Source organism: Oncorhynchus gorbuscha, linkage group LG18 (genome assembly GCF_021184085.1).
Source record: "Oncorhynchus gorbuscha isolate QuinsamMale2020 ecotype Even-year linkage group LG18, OgorEven_v1.0, whole genome shotgun sequence".
NCBI lineage: Eukaryota > Metazoa > Chordata > Actinopteri > Salmoniformes > Salmonidae > Oncorhynchus > Oncorhynchus gorbuscha.
In genome coordinates, this window is record NC_060190.1 from 20,338,527 (window position 1) to 20,355,835 (window position 17,309).

At 41.6% G+C, this 17,309-nt stretch overlaps 1 protein-coding gene across 1 annotated transcript; it reads right to left on the reverse strand.

Moving 5' to 3' along the window:
* Nucleotides 1–2,234: 2,234 nt before the first annotated feature.
* Nucleotides 2,235–16,420, reverse strand: slc22a7a (solute carrier family 22 member 7a). The gene is made up of 10 exons (XM_046311299.1): nt 16,046–16,420; nt 12,368–12,471; nt 11,724–11,878; nt 11,066–11,234; nt 9,023–9,146; nt 6,851–6,960; nt 6,130–6,344; nt 3,360–3,468; nt 2,851–3,057; nt 2,235–2,642 (listed from the first exon to the last, which is right to left on the reverse strand). Exons 1-10 carry the CDS (start codon nt 16,418–16,420, stop codon nt 2,567–2,569), a joined length of 1,644 nt encoding a protein of 547 aa, XP_046167255.1. The 3' UTR covers nt 2,235–2,566.
* Nucleotides 16,421–17,309: the final 889 nt, after the last annotated feature.

Sequence of the window (17,309 nt, forward strand, 5' to 3'; positions counted from 1 at the left end):
ACCTTGTGAAGATGCTGGAGGAAACAGGTACAAAAGTATCTATATCCACAGTAAAACGAGTCCTATATCATCATAACCTGATAGGCCGCTCAGCAAGGAAGAAGCCAATGCTCCAAAACCGCCATAAAAAAAGCCAGACTACGGTTTGCAACTGCATATGGGGACAAAGATTGTACTTTTTGGGGATATGTCCTCTGGTCTGATGAAACAAAAATAGAACTGTTTGGCCATAATGACCATTGTTATGTTTAGAGGAAAAAGGGAGAGGCTTGCAAGCCGAAGAACACCATCCCAACCGTGAAGCACGGGGGTGGCAGCATCATGTTGTGGGGTTGCTTTGCTGCAGGAGGCACTGGTGCACTTCACAAAATAGATGGCATCATGAGGAAACAAAGTTATGTGGATATATCGAAGCAACATCTCAAGACATCAGTAAGTTGAAGCTTGGTTGCAAATGGGTCTTCCAAATGGACAATTACCCCAAGCATACTCCCAAAGTTGTGGCAAAATGGCTTAAGGACAACAAAGTCAAGGTATTGGAGTGGTCAGCACAAAGCCTGGACCTCAATCCTTTAGAAAATGTGTGGGCAGAACTGAAAAAGCATGTGCGAGCAAGGAGGCCTACAAACCTGTCTCCGTTACACCAGCTCTGTCAGGAGGAATGGGCAAAATTCACCCAACTTATTGTGGGAAGCTTGTGGCAGGCTACCCAAAACGTTTGACCCAAGTTAAACAATTTAAAGGCAATGCTACCAAATACTAATTGAGTATACAGTGTGGAGAACAAGTATTTGACACACTGCCGCTTTTGCAGGTTTTCCTACTTACAAAGCATGTAGAGGTCTGTAATTTTATCATAGGTACACTTCAACTGTGAGAGACGGAATCTAAAACCAAATGATTTTAAAGTAATTTGTTTACATTTTAATGCATGACATAAGTATTTGATCACCTATCAACCAGTAAGAATTCCGGCTCTCACAGACCTGTTAGTGTTTCTTTAAGAAGCCCTCCTGTTCTCCACTCATTACCTGTATTAACTGCACCTGTTTGAACTCGTTACCTGTATAAAAGACACGTGTCCACACACTCAATCAAACAGACTCCAACCTCTCCACAATGGCCAAGACCATACAGCTGTGTAAGGACATCAGGGATAAAAACAGAAGACCTGTACAAGGCTGGGATGGGCTACAGGACAATAGGCAAGCAGCTTGGTGAGAAGGCAACTGTTGGCGCAATTATTAGCAAATGGAAGAAGTTCAAGATGACGGTCAATCACCCTCGGTCTGGGGCTCCATGCAAGATCTCACCTAATGGGGCATCAATGATCATGAGGAAGAGCTGGGACCACAGTTTCAAAGGAAACCATTAGTAACACACTACGCCGTGATGGATAAAAATCCTGCAGCGCACGCAAGGTCTCCCTGCTCAAGCCAGCGCATGTCCAGGCCCATCTGAAGTTTGTCAATGACCATCTGGATGACCCAGAGGAGGAATGGGAGAAGGTCATGTGGTCTGATGAGACAAAAATTGAGCTTTTTGGTCTAAACTCCACTCGCTGTGTTTGGAGGAAGAAGAAGGATGAGTACAAAGAAGGATGAGTACATTCCCATGAACACCATCCCAACCGTGAAGCATGGGGATGCTTTTCTGCAAAGGGGACAGGACGACTGCACCATATTGAGGGGAGGATGGATGGGGCCATGTATCACGAGATCTTGGCCAACAACCTCCTTCCCTCAGTAGGAGCATTGAAGATGGGTCGTGGCTGTGTCTTCCAGCATGACAACGACCCGAAAACACACAGCCAGAGCAACTAAGGAGTGGCTCCGTAAGAAGCATCTCAATGTCCTGGAGTGGCCTAGCCAGTCTCCAGACCTGAACCCAATAGAGAATCTTTGGAGGGAGCTGAAAGTCCGTATTGCACAGCGACAGCCCCGAAACCTGAAGGATCTGGAGAAGGTCTGTATGGAGGAGTGGGCCAAAATCCCTGCTGCAGTGTGTGCAAACCTGGTCAAGAACTACAGGAAACGTATGATCTCTGTAATTGCAAACAAAGGTTTCTGTACCAAATATTAAGTTCTGCTTTTCTGATGACATAAGTATTTTATCAAATGAGGTAATCATTCATATTCTGACCCACTGGGAATGTGATGAAAGAAATCAAATCTGAAATAAATCATTCTCTCTACTATTATTCTGACATTTCACATTCTTAAAATAAAGTGGTGATCCTATTTGACCTAAGACAGGGAGTTTTTACTTGGATTAAATGTCAGCAATTGTGAAAAACTCAGTTTAAATGTATTTGGCTAAGGTGTATGTGAACTTCCGACTTCAACTGTACATGAGTTACACATCTAATTAATATAGACAATACAATAGTGACATATACAATAGTGACATGCATGATACATGATATAGTGGAAAATGTCCATCACTCTAACGTTTTTAGGATATGACCATTGTAGGAAATAATTTCCCCAATTCAGCAGTTTGGGGAGCTTTCAGGTCAGGACTTGGTACTGGATTTGAATGACCAGCAGCATCCTTGGGAGTTTTCTCATGCTGAAGCTACCGGTAGTGAGTTTATTTCATTCAACTCAACCATGGCATCATTTCTAGATGTGCGCTTATGCCTACCAAAAAAAGGGAAAACAATTAGCCACCTGAACTCGTCATATTAACATTAAATATTTTTACAGTAGCTAATAAACAGAGCAGCAATGGTTGCCAACTATCATCTAGCAAGTTTGAACAGAATCTGTCACACTTTTCAATTGTTTATCAGTCTGTATTTACGGACTGAAAACGAGAGCTTATTGTGCAGAATGTGTTTGACAGTACCTTCCCTCCTCTACGTCGAGGATATTTTCCGGAAGACACACATTCATGGTCTCGGGCAGCAGGAAGACCACACAGCCACTGCCAATGGCGGTGACGGCGAAGATAAGTGGGGGCGTGAACACCCAATAGTCCTCCAGCAGCATGACCATGGGGACCAGTGAGCCCCCCATACGCCCGATGAAGGAGGTGTAACCTAAACCACACTGTCTGTAGGAGGAGGGGAGTGCAAAGGGCGTGTTACCACAGTCTATCCTGGGGTCTCATGAAGAAAAGTTTCCTAGTTTCTTACTTAAATTTCACAGTCAACTCTTACAATGTGAGGAAACAAATGTATCCATAGTGGACAAAGTAGACTCTGTGAAGCTGAATTGGGAAACGCAGAAGACTAAGAATGACAAAGGTTTGAGAATGACCAATCAGACAGATCAACCATCAAAGAATTTAAGGTGATTTGGGAGTAGTATGCATATAGATGTAAGTTATGGCGCTAGTTTCACAGTCCCACTTACCTGAGAACGGTGGGATAGAGCTCCGCTGTGTAGAGAAAAGCTGTAGTGAAAGCAACTTCTGAGAAACCCTTCCCCACCACAGCTATGCAAGTGCGAACCAGGGCATTTTCTGGATGAAGAAACAAGAAGAAGGATAGGATAAGAACAGGGGCGTTGTGATCCCCAAATCTGAGGTGCCACAAAGTATGTGAGGATGGCGGAGGGGTGTAAGTTGGGAGAATTTTGTATTTTTCAAACACATGAAACAGCTTTTTCCAGCAATCTAGAGCCGCAATCATTATGCTTAATTCTATGTACGAGAATACGTTTTTAAAAATATATATCTAAGCAAATCTCTTTTTTAAAGAAACTAAATATGCTTCTCTGCATCTCTGCAAAATGTGAGTGGCGCACCGCGATGCGGTATGGAGCTTGGTTTGGCCTAAGCATACCTCCGGAGGCTCCCCAAATTGCATCGCACCCTCCATATGAACCTTCCGACCACATCAAGCTTAAATTGGCTTTGACTTGATTGATAGCCTGAAATAACTTCTTGATTGCTAGTTATGAGGGACATCCACATACTTTTGTATATAGTGTATTAGGGGGCTCGTAGTATTACATTTGAGTAAATTTGACAAAATCACTCACTCATAATGTACTAAGTATAATCTGTTAAATGTATAAATATTATTTACATATTAATGTTTAAAAAATAATACAACATTTTGACTAGGGGAACAACTATTCAGAGACTTGCAAAATGTAGATAACCTCTCTCAACAACAATTATACAGAGCAGGCCTGACACAAAATGTAGAAATAGTAGCTTAATTTGACAACAATTCAGTGAATGCAACAAGTATTAGATAGAGAAGATAGAAAACAGACAATTTGAAAAAGTACACAATTTCCCAATAAGATTTGAAGGACAAATTATTCATATTTCACACTGTCACATTAGTGTTTGCATTAAGCTTACAACATGACATGGAGTTTCTGGAAAACATGACCCCATCCTTTAAAGTAGCACAGAACAAGTAGAACACCCAAAGTAGGTTTCTACACATCTCCCACTCTTTGCCCTGCGTCCACTTCACCAGAGACCTGCTTTCAAATGATGAGTAACAACTCGGTCCACACCCTTCTGTGCCACCCTTCGGTCCACACCCTACCACTATAGCCATCACAAAGTGAATGCACAAGGGGCATTTTAAAGCCTTCAGGGACCAGCGCCTGCGGTTAATGGGAAGGGGCATTTGCAGATTCCCTCATACAATGTATGCATTTCTGATGGCAATGTTGATCATCCCCCAAAACACATACTTCCACCATTTCTGCCTGTGCATGTAACATTCTATTGGCTGTTCAGTTGGTCAAGTAGCTCAGTTGGTAGAGCATGGCGCTTGTAACACCAGGGTAGTGGGTTCGATCCCCGGGACCACCCATACGTAGAATGTATGCACACATGACTGTAAGTCGCTTTGGATAAAAGCGTCTGCTAAATGGCATATATTATTATATCATTATATTATGGTCAACTCTGCTCATTTTCTTGTTGTAATCCATTAATAAAGCTCTGGAACAGATATGTTTATTCTGCCTGAACTTGGACACTAGTTTGAGGATGTCCTTCCCTGAGCTGTTTGTGGACAGACAATCTCTTTTGACCCTCCACCAACACTCCATTACATTATCTGCAGACCATTTTACACTCTGACCTCTCTGGAGCTTTCCCTCCATAATGGCCTTGGGGAAGTTCTTACGATTAAGGCCTTACTATGTCACAACAATCAGTACGGTGGATGCCCGTGAGTGCTCCCTATGGGCATTACGCCTCTGGATAAAAGTCCCAGGATAAGAGAAGAGCAACTGTGATATGCATATATCAGGTAGAAGAGCAACTGTGATATGCATATATCAGGTAGAAGAGCAACTGTGATATGCATATATCAGGTAGAAGAGCAACTGTGATATGCATATATCAGGTAGAAGAGCAACTGTGATATGCATATATCAGGTAGAAGAGAAACTGTGATATGCATATATCAGGTAGAAGAGCAACTGTGATATGCATATATCAGGTAGAAGAGCAACTGTGATATGCATATATCAGGTAGAAGAGCAACTGTGATATGCATATATCAGGTAGAAGAGCAACTGTGATATGCATATATCAGGTAGAAGAGCAACTGTGATATGCATATATCAGGTAGAAGAGCAACTGTGATATGCATATATCAACTGTGATATGCAATATCAGAGAAGAGCAACTGTGATATGCATATATCAGGTAGAAGAGCAACTGTGATATGCATATATCAGGTAGAAGAGCAACTATATGCATATATCAGGTAGAAGAGCAACTGTGATATGCATATATCAGGTAGAAGAGCAACTGGTGATATGCATATATCAGGTAGAAGAGCAACTGTGATATGCATATATCAGGTAGAAGAGCAACTGTGATATGCATATATCAGGTAGAAGAGCAACTGTGATATGCATATATCAAGTAGAAGAGCAACTGTGATATGCATATATCAAGTAGAAGAGCAACTGTGATATGCATATATCAGGTAGAAGAGCAACTGTGATATGCATATATCAGGTAGAAGAGCAACTGTGATATGCATATATCAGGTAGAAGAGCAACTGAGTTTTAAACCGTTGCATTGATATTCAATGTCACCATTTAGTATTTTGTGAGTTGTTTTAATATGGCAGAAACTCTTCAATACAGGACCTGAAACCCAAGATGAGTGTGCATAGAGTATTTTTAATAACCTACCTGTGGGGATAGCGGTATTGAGAGCTATCAGCGCTCCCGTGATGATGAGAGACCATGCCTGGCCATTTCTTCGGCCAATGCGATCCAAGGCAAAGTAGGCCCCCACTTTGGCTGGGACTTCAATTGCGCCGTAGACAAAGTGAGTGAGGTACATGTTCAGACCAAACCCTGTAATCTTAAAGCTGATCCCATAGTATGCAAACGACACAGCAAACCTTTTGGGAGGTAAATATAGGTAAAAACATTACTTGCAGTGAGTGCTCGACATATATTACAATCAGTAATTGGGGAAACTTAAAATATGAGTAAGTGAAAGAAAGTATGCAAGGGAAACATTTTATGGGGCAGAATGTTTTAATAAAAACATGTTGAAAGTGGAATCATGGAGATTTCAGGCCTAAACTGGACACAAATGTACATGCATGCACACAAACTATACACACACACACACACACACACACCTATTTCTCTTCACAGCAGTAAGTCCACTCTCGCCCTAGCTTAGGGACAGGCAGACTCTATATTTCTCCAATCAAAGTTACAGGTGGAGTTGTGGAATCATAGACCTTTCAGGCCTAAACTGGAGACAAACACACTCATGCAAACACACACACACATTTCTTCCCAAATACTCCACTCTCCCTAGCTTAGGGACAGGCAGCTTCTCTAACTGTCTGTCTCTCATCGAAAAGGTCAAGGGTGAAACATTTTTTCCTCATACCAGAATATTCCTGAGCAAATAGTGATTTTCCTGAGCTTGGGTGTCTTGACCAGATCCAAGTAGGAATAGTCCTTATTGGCAACCTCAGAAACAGTTACCTTCCTCAAAGTCTAAGATAAGAACGAATTAGAATATAAAGTTCAGAGGTTAATGTTCAGATATATTTTATTAGTCATCAGTAGAATAATTTTGGTCTGTAATGTTGATGACATTTTATTCTACAATGCTCAATAGGTAATAAGCAGAGCTTTGCAAAACATATTTTAAAATACAATTGGACAAAATGTAAAACTTCCAAGGCAACTTTTGTACAAAATACAATTTTTCATTCAACTGTTAGATGAATGTGTTCTCAAACACATGTATTTTAAGACAATTATGTACTTACTGTGTCTTCAGAAAGTATTCATACTTATTCCACATTTCGTTGTGTAACAGCATGATTTTAAAATGGATTACATTTATATTTTTTTCTCAGCCATCTACACACAATGCTCCATAATGACAAAGTGAAAATATGTTTTTATACATTTTAGAAAATGTATTGAAAATGAAATACAGAAATATCTAATTTACATACCCCAGAGTCAATACTTTGTAGAAGCACCTTTGGCAGTGATTACAGCTGTGAGTCTTCCTAGGTAAGTCTCTAAGAGCTTTCCACACCTGGATTGTGGATTGACATTTATTATTATTATTTTTTATTATTCAAGCTCTGTCAAGTTGTTTGCTGATCATTACTAGACAACCATTTTCAGGTCTTGCCATATTTTTACATTAGATATAAGTAAAAACTAACTCGGCTACTCAGAAACATTCACTGTCTCCTTGGTAAGCATCTCCAGCGAGATTTGGCCTTTCGGTTATTATCCTGCTGAAAGGTGAATTCATCTCCCAGTGTCTGGTGGAAAACACACTGAACCAGGTTTTCCTCTAGGATTGTGTCTGTGCTTAGCTCTATTATGTTTTTATCCTGAAAAACTCCCCAGTCCTTAACAATTACAAGCATACCAATAAGATGATGCAGCCACCACTATCCTTGATCATATGGAGAGTGGTAGTCAATAATGTGTTGTATTGGATTTGCCCCAAACATGACACTTTCAGGACAAAAAGTTAATTACTTTGCCAGATTTTTTCCAGCATAACTTTAGTGCCTTGTTGCAAACAAGATGCATGTTTTGGAATATTTTTATTCTGTACAAGGTTCCTTCTTTTAACTACAATGTTGTTGATCCATCCTCAGTTTTCTCCTATCACAGCCATTAAACTCTGTGATTGTTTTAAAGTCACCATTGGCCTCATATTGAAATCCCTTAGTGGTTTCCTTCCTCTCAGGAGGAAGGACACCTGTATCTTTGTAGTGACTGGTTGTATTGATACACCATCCAAATTGTAATTTTTAACTTCACCATGCTCAAGGAGATATTTAATGTCTGTTCTTTTCAAATATATTTTTACACATCTACAATAGGTGCCCCTGTTTGTCATGCATTGGAAAACCTCCCTGGTCTTTGTGGTTGAATCTGTGTTTCACTGCTAGACTGAGGGACCGTACAGATAATTGTATGTGTGGGGTACAGAGATGAGGATAATTGTATGTGTGGGGTACAGAGATGAGGATAATTGTATGTGTGGGGTACAGAGATGAGGATAATTGTATGTGTGGGGTACAGAGATGAGGTAATCATTCAAAAGTCATGTTAAACACTTATTGCAAACATAGTGTGTCCATGCAACTTTTTATGTGACTTGTTAAGCAAATGTTTACTCCTGAACTTGTTTAGGATTACCATAACAAAAGGGTTGAATAGCCTAGTTATTGACTCAAGAATTATGATATTTTAATATTCATATTTTCTTTTCATTCAGGCTGTAACACAAAAAAAATATGTGGAAAAAGTCCCGGGGTGTGAATAGTTTCTGAAGGCAATGTACATTTATTTTTTGATAGCACCCATGGCTGGGGTCAAATTACATTCCAGTCAATTCAGGAAGTGTACTGAAATTCCAATTACAAATCCAATTCCCTTCAATTCTTTTCAATTAGAAAAATGTGGAATTGGAACTCAGAATTGATTGGAATTGAAATGGACCCCCTACCCTGATAGCAGAACACTATTACACTGAGAAGAAAGAGTCCCCAGTGTGCACCTGGGTTGGTTGACTCACCTCAGTGTCTAGTTTTGCAGCGTAACCATACTTCCCATTCATTATGGCACACTGCACCAAATACTTCTTTGCCTCCTTCACTTTGCCATTAGCCAGTAGCCATCTGGCAGACTCTGGTATCCACCTAAATGAAGAAAAAAAATGCTGGACATTATATTTGTCATTATCCACTGCTGTAACAGGATTATATCTTGGACACAAAATCGGAGATTCAAACCATTAGCACATTGATTCATTAATAAACTTTAATAATAATAATAATAATACACTTGAATCCTTCATCAATCACTGTACTGTTATTCATTTTGTTTCATTCGTAACTCTACATTAGATGTACTGCATAACGCTAACAGGTGGGAACACATCATACGTGCATCTTCTTTTCCATTGGCAACTTTCTAATGTATGTAGTTCTGTTCTTGTCTATTGATGTTCTGTATTATGTCATTCTGTATTATGTTCAATTTGAGCAAATGTATAAAACTAAAACTGACATATCACATTTACATAAGTATTCAGACCCTTTACTCAGTACTTTGTTGAAGCACCTGTGGCAGTGATTACAGCCTTAAGTCTTATTGGGTATGACGCTACAAGCTTGGCACACCTGTATTTGGGGAGTTTCTCCCATTCTTCTCTGCAGATCCTTTCAAGCTCTGTCAGGTTGGATGGGGAGCATTGCTGCACAGCTATTTTCAGGTCTCTCCAGAAATGTTCGATCGGGTTCGGGCTCTGGCTGGGCCACTCAAGGACATTCAGATACTTGACCAGACGCCACTCCTGCGTTGTCTTGGCTGTGTGCTTAGGGTTGTTGTCCTGTTGGAAGCTGAACCTTCGCCCCAGTCTGAGGTCCTGAGCATTCTGGAGCAGGTTTTCGTTGAGGATCTCTCTCTACTTTGCGCCATTCATCTTTCCCTCAACCTGACTGGTCTCCTAGTCCCTGCCGCTGAAAAATATCCCCACAGCATGATGCTGTCACCACCATGCATCACCATAGGGATGGTGCCAGCTTTCCTCCAGACGTGACAAATAGTTCAATCTTGGTTTCATTAGACCAGACAATTTTGTTTATGATGGTCTGAGAGTCATTTAGGTTCCTTGCAAATTACAAGCTGGCTGTCATGTGCCTTTTACGTCTGGCCACTCTACATTGAAGGCCTGATTAGTGGAGTGTTGCATAGATGGTTGTCCTTCTGGAAAGTTCTCTCATCTCCACAGAGGAACTCTGGAGCTCTGTCAGAGTGTCTATCGGGTTCACCTCCCTGACCAAGGCTCTTCTCCCCCGATTGCTCTGTTGGGCCGGGCAGCTAGCTCTAGGAAGTGTCTTGGTGGTTCCAAACTTCTTCCATTTAAGAATGATGGAGGCCACTGTGTTCTTGGGGACCTTCAACCCTGCAGACATTTTTTGTAACCTTCCCCAGATCTGTGCCTCGACACAATCCTGTCTCAGAGCTCTACGGACAATTCCTTCGACCTCATGGCTTGGTTTTTGCTATGACATGCACTGTCAACTGTGGGATCTTATATAGACAGGTGTGTGTCTCTCCAAATAATGTCCAATCAATTGAATTTACCACAGGTGGACTCCCACATTTGCAAAAATGTCTACAAATCTGTGTTCGCTTTGTCATTATGATCCATTTTTGGATAAGGCTGTAATGTAACAAAGTGTGGAACAGGGAAAGGGGGAAGAATACTTTCCAAATGCACTGTATGTCATAGCTATGATGTTATTGACTATGGGCTATTCAGGTCTTTCTCCAAAACCACTTCTATAATATCACAGCAAAATTCTGTAAGACACTGTCCTTTCTTTCTTTAAATAGTCTGTTTAATGAGATTTTGTGACATTTCAAGTGTAAAGATGGACAGATTACTCAATTCATTTCCTTCCAACATTTGTCAGAATTATACTGTCCTTTATAGAGTTGGACTTCATTCCACTTCAATTCAGGAAGTACACTGAAATTAAAGTTCACTTCCTGAATTGACTGAATTCAAATGGCATTGCCCCAACCTGGAGTTTTTCTAGCCCCATCTTACCACCAGGAGATGATGGCAGCGATGCAGGGGGACGTCACCACCAGCATGAGGTATCTCCAGTCTCGTATGAAGTATGCCAGGAGGGCCAGGAGCATATTGCCCAAACTCCAGCCCAGACTGATAATGGTCCCTGTGAAGGTGCGATGCTTAATGTCCGTCCACTCTATACCTGGAGGGAAAAACACAACTGCAACTTACCTCCGTGTACAGTAAATAGCATTTATGTATTGTCAGGGTAGTCCTTTACGACTGAATTTGGGCCCATTGCTTTAAAACGACTGTCTGGGATCTGGGAGTCTGTTCAATGGCCTTTTTAATTCTTGATGAAGCCTCAAACGGGTCTTTCACTATCATAACCCAAAATATACCGTCTTACACCTTTATTGTTCTCAAACAAGAATGTAAATAAACCATGTATAGCTTTGTTTAAAAATATCATGTGGATGTCATGGACTGTAAGTCCTTGCATCTGGAGTGCTGTCTATTACATTTGAGAGGAGTTACATTTTCCATTGGATATTCAGTCCTTGCATCCATAGCTTTGTCTATACATTTGAGTGTGGCTGCATTGTTGTTGTTTGAACTGCAGATTGCCCCTTTAATCAACACATATCATGTTATAGGAAGCCCCAGTGGGGGTTAAAGATCATGACAGTACTCAGGGCAAGAGTGGTAATGGTCATTCCCGTCAGTGCGACTCCACAGAGTGTCCTGGTCACGGCAAACATGACGTAAGAGACAGAGAAGGCGGACATGGTTCCGAACACGGCACTGGCCACGAAGGACACTAGGATCATGGGCTTCCGACCAAATCTGCAGCAGGAGGGAAAGGGGAAAGAGTCAGAGTTCCTTCAGCAGTCTTCACTGTCTGAATGTCTGCCACAAAATACAGAAGTACAGAGCCCAAAAATGATTTTAACCACTAGCCCTAACCCTGACCTTAATCCAAACGTTAACCTGACTAACTTGGTCATCGATTCTGATGGTATCGCACATTTTGTCATTTGTAGCATCTAGTACGTAAGGACATTCTCTTTTATTGTGACCATTAGTCTTGCAGCTAATTTATGACTGTCTACTTCTATCGAGACCGTGTTAAGAAAGCAAGGCCAATTGTCTTGTTTCCTGTTGACAACATGGTCCAGCCTATGTTTTGTAAATTATGAATGTATGCAGGCTGCTGTGGTCAAGTGGTAACATGCATGTACTGTAAATGTTGAATTTGGGAACATTAGTATTGATAAATACTTGTCACAGTTATTACCATAGAATAATTAGATTCTAATAGGATAAATAACATACTTATCTGAGAGGTATCCAAATATAACTGCACCGATTGTGACTCCAATGAAAAAGAAAGTAGCAAGGGCCTGGTTTAATTTCTTACTGTCACACACCAAATCCCACTGTGAAAACAAATAAACAAACAGGTTTATAAATCCGAATGAACCCCCAGTTCCACAAGCATCCCAAGGTGTGATAGAACATCACACAAGGCCTTTCACACTACAATGTGAAAATAAATGATCCAAGCCAGCACAGTTTGGTTTGGGTCAACCATGTAGGGTAAAGACTTGGGCTGCAGTGTGACCATATTACCGCCACACTGGCAGTCATGAGTCATGACCGCATAAAATTCCACGTGGCAGTTGAGTCACGGTAATCTCCTCTTATGCACTCTGGACATGCTTTGGTAGTACCCAGCTCACTAATGACCATCGTGTCCTAATGGCCTGGTACTCAGTGCTCTGTTGTCCCTCTAACCCCTCTGACATCAATGCAAATGAAATAGAAAATCACATCAAACACTTATCAGCAAAACAGTATCATGCTTTCAAAACTCACCTCACTGTGATGATCAATTTAAAGAAAGACGTTCAACAGCAGGTTGAAACTGAGTGTAAAACATGGTCGTTGTGGATGTTGTTTCAAAGCCTCACAACAAAATGGACAGCTCTTTCTACGATGATGATTCATTCAAAACACCCATACAAATATTAGAGCTTATGCAATCGCATAGGCTTATGAGCTGAAGCCCAAAGAAAACACCCTGAATACATACAGTTGAAGTCGGAAGATTACATACACCTTAGCCAAATACATTTAAACTCAGTTTTTCACAATTCCTGAATTTAATCCAAGTAAAAATTCCCTGTTTTAGGTTAGTTAGGATCACCACTTTATTTTAATAATGTGAAATGTCAGAATAATAGTAGAGAGAATGATTTATTTCAGATTTGATTTCTTTCATCACATTCCCAGTGGGTCAGAAGTTTACATACACTCAATTAGTGTTTGGTAGCATTGCCTTTAAATTGTTTAACTTGGGTCAAACGTTTCAGGTAGCCTTCCACAAGCTTCCCACAATAAGTTGGGTGAATTTTGGCCCATTCCTCCTGACAGAGCTGCTGTAAATGAGTCAGGTTTGTAGGCCTCCTTGCTCGCACACGCTTTTTCAGTTCTGCCCACACATTTTCTAAAGGATTGAGGTCAGGGTTTTGTGATGACCACTCCAATACCTTGACTTTGTTCTCCTTAAGCCATTTTGCCACAACTTTGGAAGTATACTTGGGGTCATTGTCCATTTGGAAGACCCATTTGCGACCAAGTTTTAACTTCCTGACTGATGTCTTGAGCAGTTGCTTCTATATATCCACATCATTTTCTCTCCTCATGATGCCATCTATTTTGTGAAGTGCACCAGTCCCTCCTGCAGCAAAGCACCCCCACAACATGATGCTGCCACCCCTATGCTTCACGGTTGGGATGGGGTTCTTCAGCTTGCAAACCTCCCCCTTTTTCCTCCAATCATTACGATGGTTATTATCACCAAACAGTTATATTTTTGTTTCATCAGACCAGAGGACATTTTTACAAAAAGTACGATTTCTCCCCCCCCCCAAAAAAAATCGATCTTTGCCCCCATGTGCAGTTGCAAACCGCAGTCTGGCTTTTTTATGGTGGTTTTGGAGCAGTGGCTTCTCCTTGCTGAGCGGCCTTTCAGGTTATGTCGATATAGTTCTCATTTTACTGTGGATATAGATACTTTTGTACCTGTTTCTTCCAGCATCTTCACAAGATCCTTTGCTGTTGTTCTGGGATTGATTTGCACTTTTCACACCGAAGTATGTTCATCTCTAGGAGACAGAAAGCATCTCCTTCCTGACCGGTATGACGGCTGCGTGGTCTCATGGTGTTTATACTTGCATACTATTGTTTATACAGAAGAGCGTGGTACCTTCAGGCGTTTGGAAATTGCTCCCAAGGATGAACCAGACTTGTGGAGGTCTACCATTCTTTTCTGAGGTCTTGGCTGATTTCTTTTGATTTTCCCATGATCTCAAGCAAAGAGGCACTGAGTTTAAAGGTAGGCCTTGAAATACATCCACAGGTACACCTCCAATTGACAAATAATGTCAATTAGTCTATCAGAGGCTTTTAAGGCTATGACATAATTTTCTGGAATTTCCCAAGCTGTTTAAAGGCACTGTCAACTTAGTGTATTTAAACTTCTGACCCACTGGAATGGTGACGCAGTGAATTATAAGTGAAATAATCTGTCTGTAAACAATTGTTGGAAAAATTACTTATGTCATGCACAAAGTAGATGTCCTAACCGACTTGCAAAAACTATAGTTTGTTAACAAGAACCTTGTGGAGTGGTTGGAAAACGAGTGTAAACTTTTGACTTCAACTGTAGCATATTACGGATGGCAGAAGAACAGATTTACTGAAGACGTATTTTTGGTAATTCCCAGCTGCACATTATGATGGAGCACATGATGACTGGGAGTGTGACAAAGTCATAGGTCACACGTTATTTGGATAGTCAACAATAGATCTGTTGATGCTCAATCTATCACCCTATCAACTGAATCTCTGTTGATATGCAACAGCTTGCTCATGTGAAGGCTTTGGTTGGGGCTACAATTTACGATTAGGGTAAAGGGGATACCAAGTCAGTTGTACAACTGAATGCGTTCAACTGAAATGTGTCTTCCCAACCCCAGTTGGTAGAGCATGGCGCTTGTAACGCCAGGGTACCCCCTCCATACGTAATCAGACTGTAAGTGTAAAAGGTCTGCTAAATGGCATATATTATTATTATATTAGGTGTGGGTGCGCTGCCTTAATCGACATCCACGTCATCGACGCAGGACACCAGGGTTAACATCCCTACTCTTACGATAAGTGCCATGGACTCTTTTAGTGACCACAGAGTCAGGACACCTGTTTAACATCCCAGCCGAAAGACGGCACCCTACCATTGCCCTGAGGAATTGGGATATTGTTTTAGACCAGTGGAAATGGTGCCTCCTACGGGGCCTCCAACACAACTTCCAGCAGCATCTGGTCTCCCATCCAGGGGCTGACCAGGACCAGGACCAGGACCAACTAGCTCCAGCAGTGGGCTGCAGGATGGCATGCTGCTGGCCAACTGTACACTGTGTTACATGTGCTGTGGTTATGAATCTGATTGTCCATCTCTTGGTAAAATATGCATGTATAAAAAATTACAATGACAGTGCTATTTATAGCTACACAAGCTAACCACCATTCTATCAAATATTCAGTTGGAGTTACTGTAGTCATGGAAACAAAGGATATTGGGGAAGTTTTACAGATTGATCTTTTTTTTCTGGTTGACAGAAACGACAAACAGTAACAATTAAAATGAACTGCATGTTCACGAAGCGTACATTAGACATCTATAAGCACATTAACATGACATTACATCTACATAAGGCATCAAACCCACCAGTACAAGTGTTCTGGAGGTAGGAGCTTAGACTGCTAGACCACCATTGTGGACAACAGTGTTCATTAAAAAAAGTAACCTTTATTTAACTAGGTAGAACGGGGGCAGAACGACAGATTTTTACCTTGTCAGCTCGGGGATTCAATCTTGCAACCTTTTCGATACTAGTCCAACACTCTAACCACTAGGCTACCCTGCCGCCCTGTTAATAATGACATTACCTGGGTGGCAGTGGTGGATGTGAACTGGGAGCGGTCGTACACCCAGCCGTCCTGGCAAGGCACCGACATGGACACATTGGTGTAGTTGGAGTAGCCAAGGTCAAGGGTCACCGGAGTGGCAAAGGCCCTGCAGGAGCTAAAGGAGCCGTCGGCTTCACGAGGGACCCTGAGGGCCAATGTCATGGGGTCGGCCAGGGTTTCGGATCCATCTCCAGGGATTCCGAGGGCGCAGTGGTGCGGAGGCACACCTGAGATGAAGTTGTGCAAGAGAAAGTGGAGGGGGAGGATGACCCTGGGCAAGCAGAGCAAGTGGAGCACCAGGAACTGAAACTTGGAGAAGCCACCCACTTCGTCCAGCACCTCCTCGAACCTCATCCCGAGAGCGTATGAGTGTGTGTATGTGTAAAGTCAGACAACACAGATCTCCCTTTTCCTTCTTCCCTCTCGGTCTTCTCTCCCCCAAGAATAGGAGTCTCTCAATGTGGAGTACGCAACAGAGGGAGGGAGGGTCTTATTCCATGTAAGTGTGCAAATTGAGGCATACCATAGGCCTTGCTTCTGATTCCCACACTGTCTGTGGATAATCCCAATATAGTACACCACTCATCGTAGTATTTCATAGAGCTAGCTTCTGTCGTACGCCTGTTGAATTGTGAGACACACAAACACTTCTCTGTGAAAAGTAGTATGCGTGAAATAGTACTCACAGGGATCCTCTTCACCAGAACTTCTCACCTGACCAACAGCGAAAAAGCTAATCTAATACATTAGCTCTGGCAAGAGCTCCTTCCTGAAATCCATCGTAATAGTGTTGGTTGTATAAGATGTAAACTAATGACCAGATAGAACTAATAATGAAGATGATCCATGTCGAACTCTTGAGCATAATTTGAGATGGGTGTAATGGTCATGTGGATTGTGAACTGTGAATATATTGTTTATTTAACCAATAAGGCACGGGGGTGTGTGGTACATGGCGAATATACCATGGCTAAGGGTGGTTCTTAAGCATGACGCAACATGGAGTGCATGGATACAGCCTTTAGCCGTGGCATATTGGCCATATACCACAAATGTGAATCTGAAGTGCCTTATTGCTATTATAAACTGATTATCAACGTGTTTAGGGCAGTAAAAATAAATGTTTTGTCATACCCGTGGTATACAGTCTGATATAACATGGCTGCCAGCCAACCAGCATTCAGGGCTCAAACCAACCAGTTTATAATATATGATAATGTATATGTACACTTGCATTTAGTTT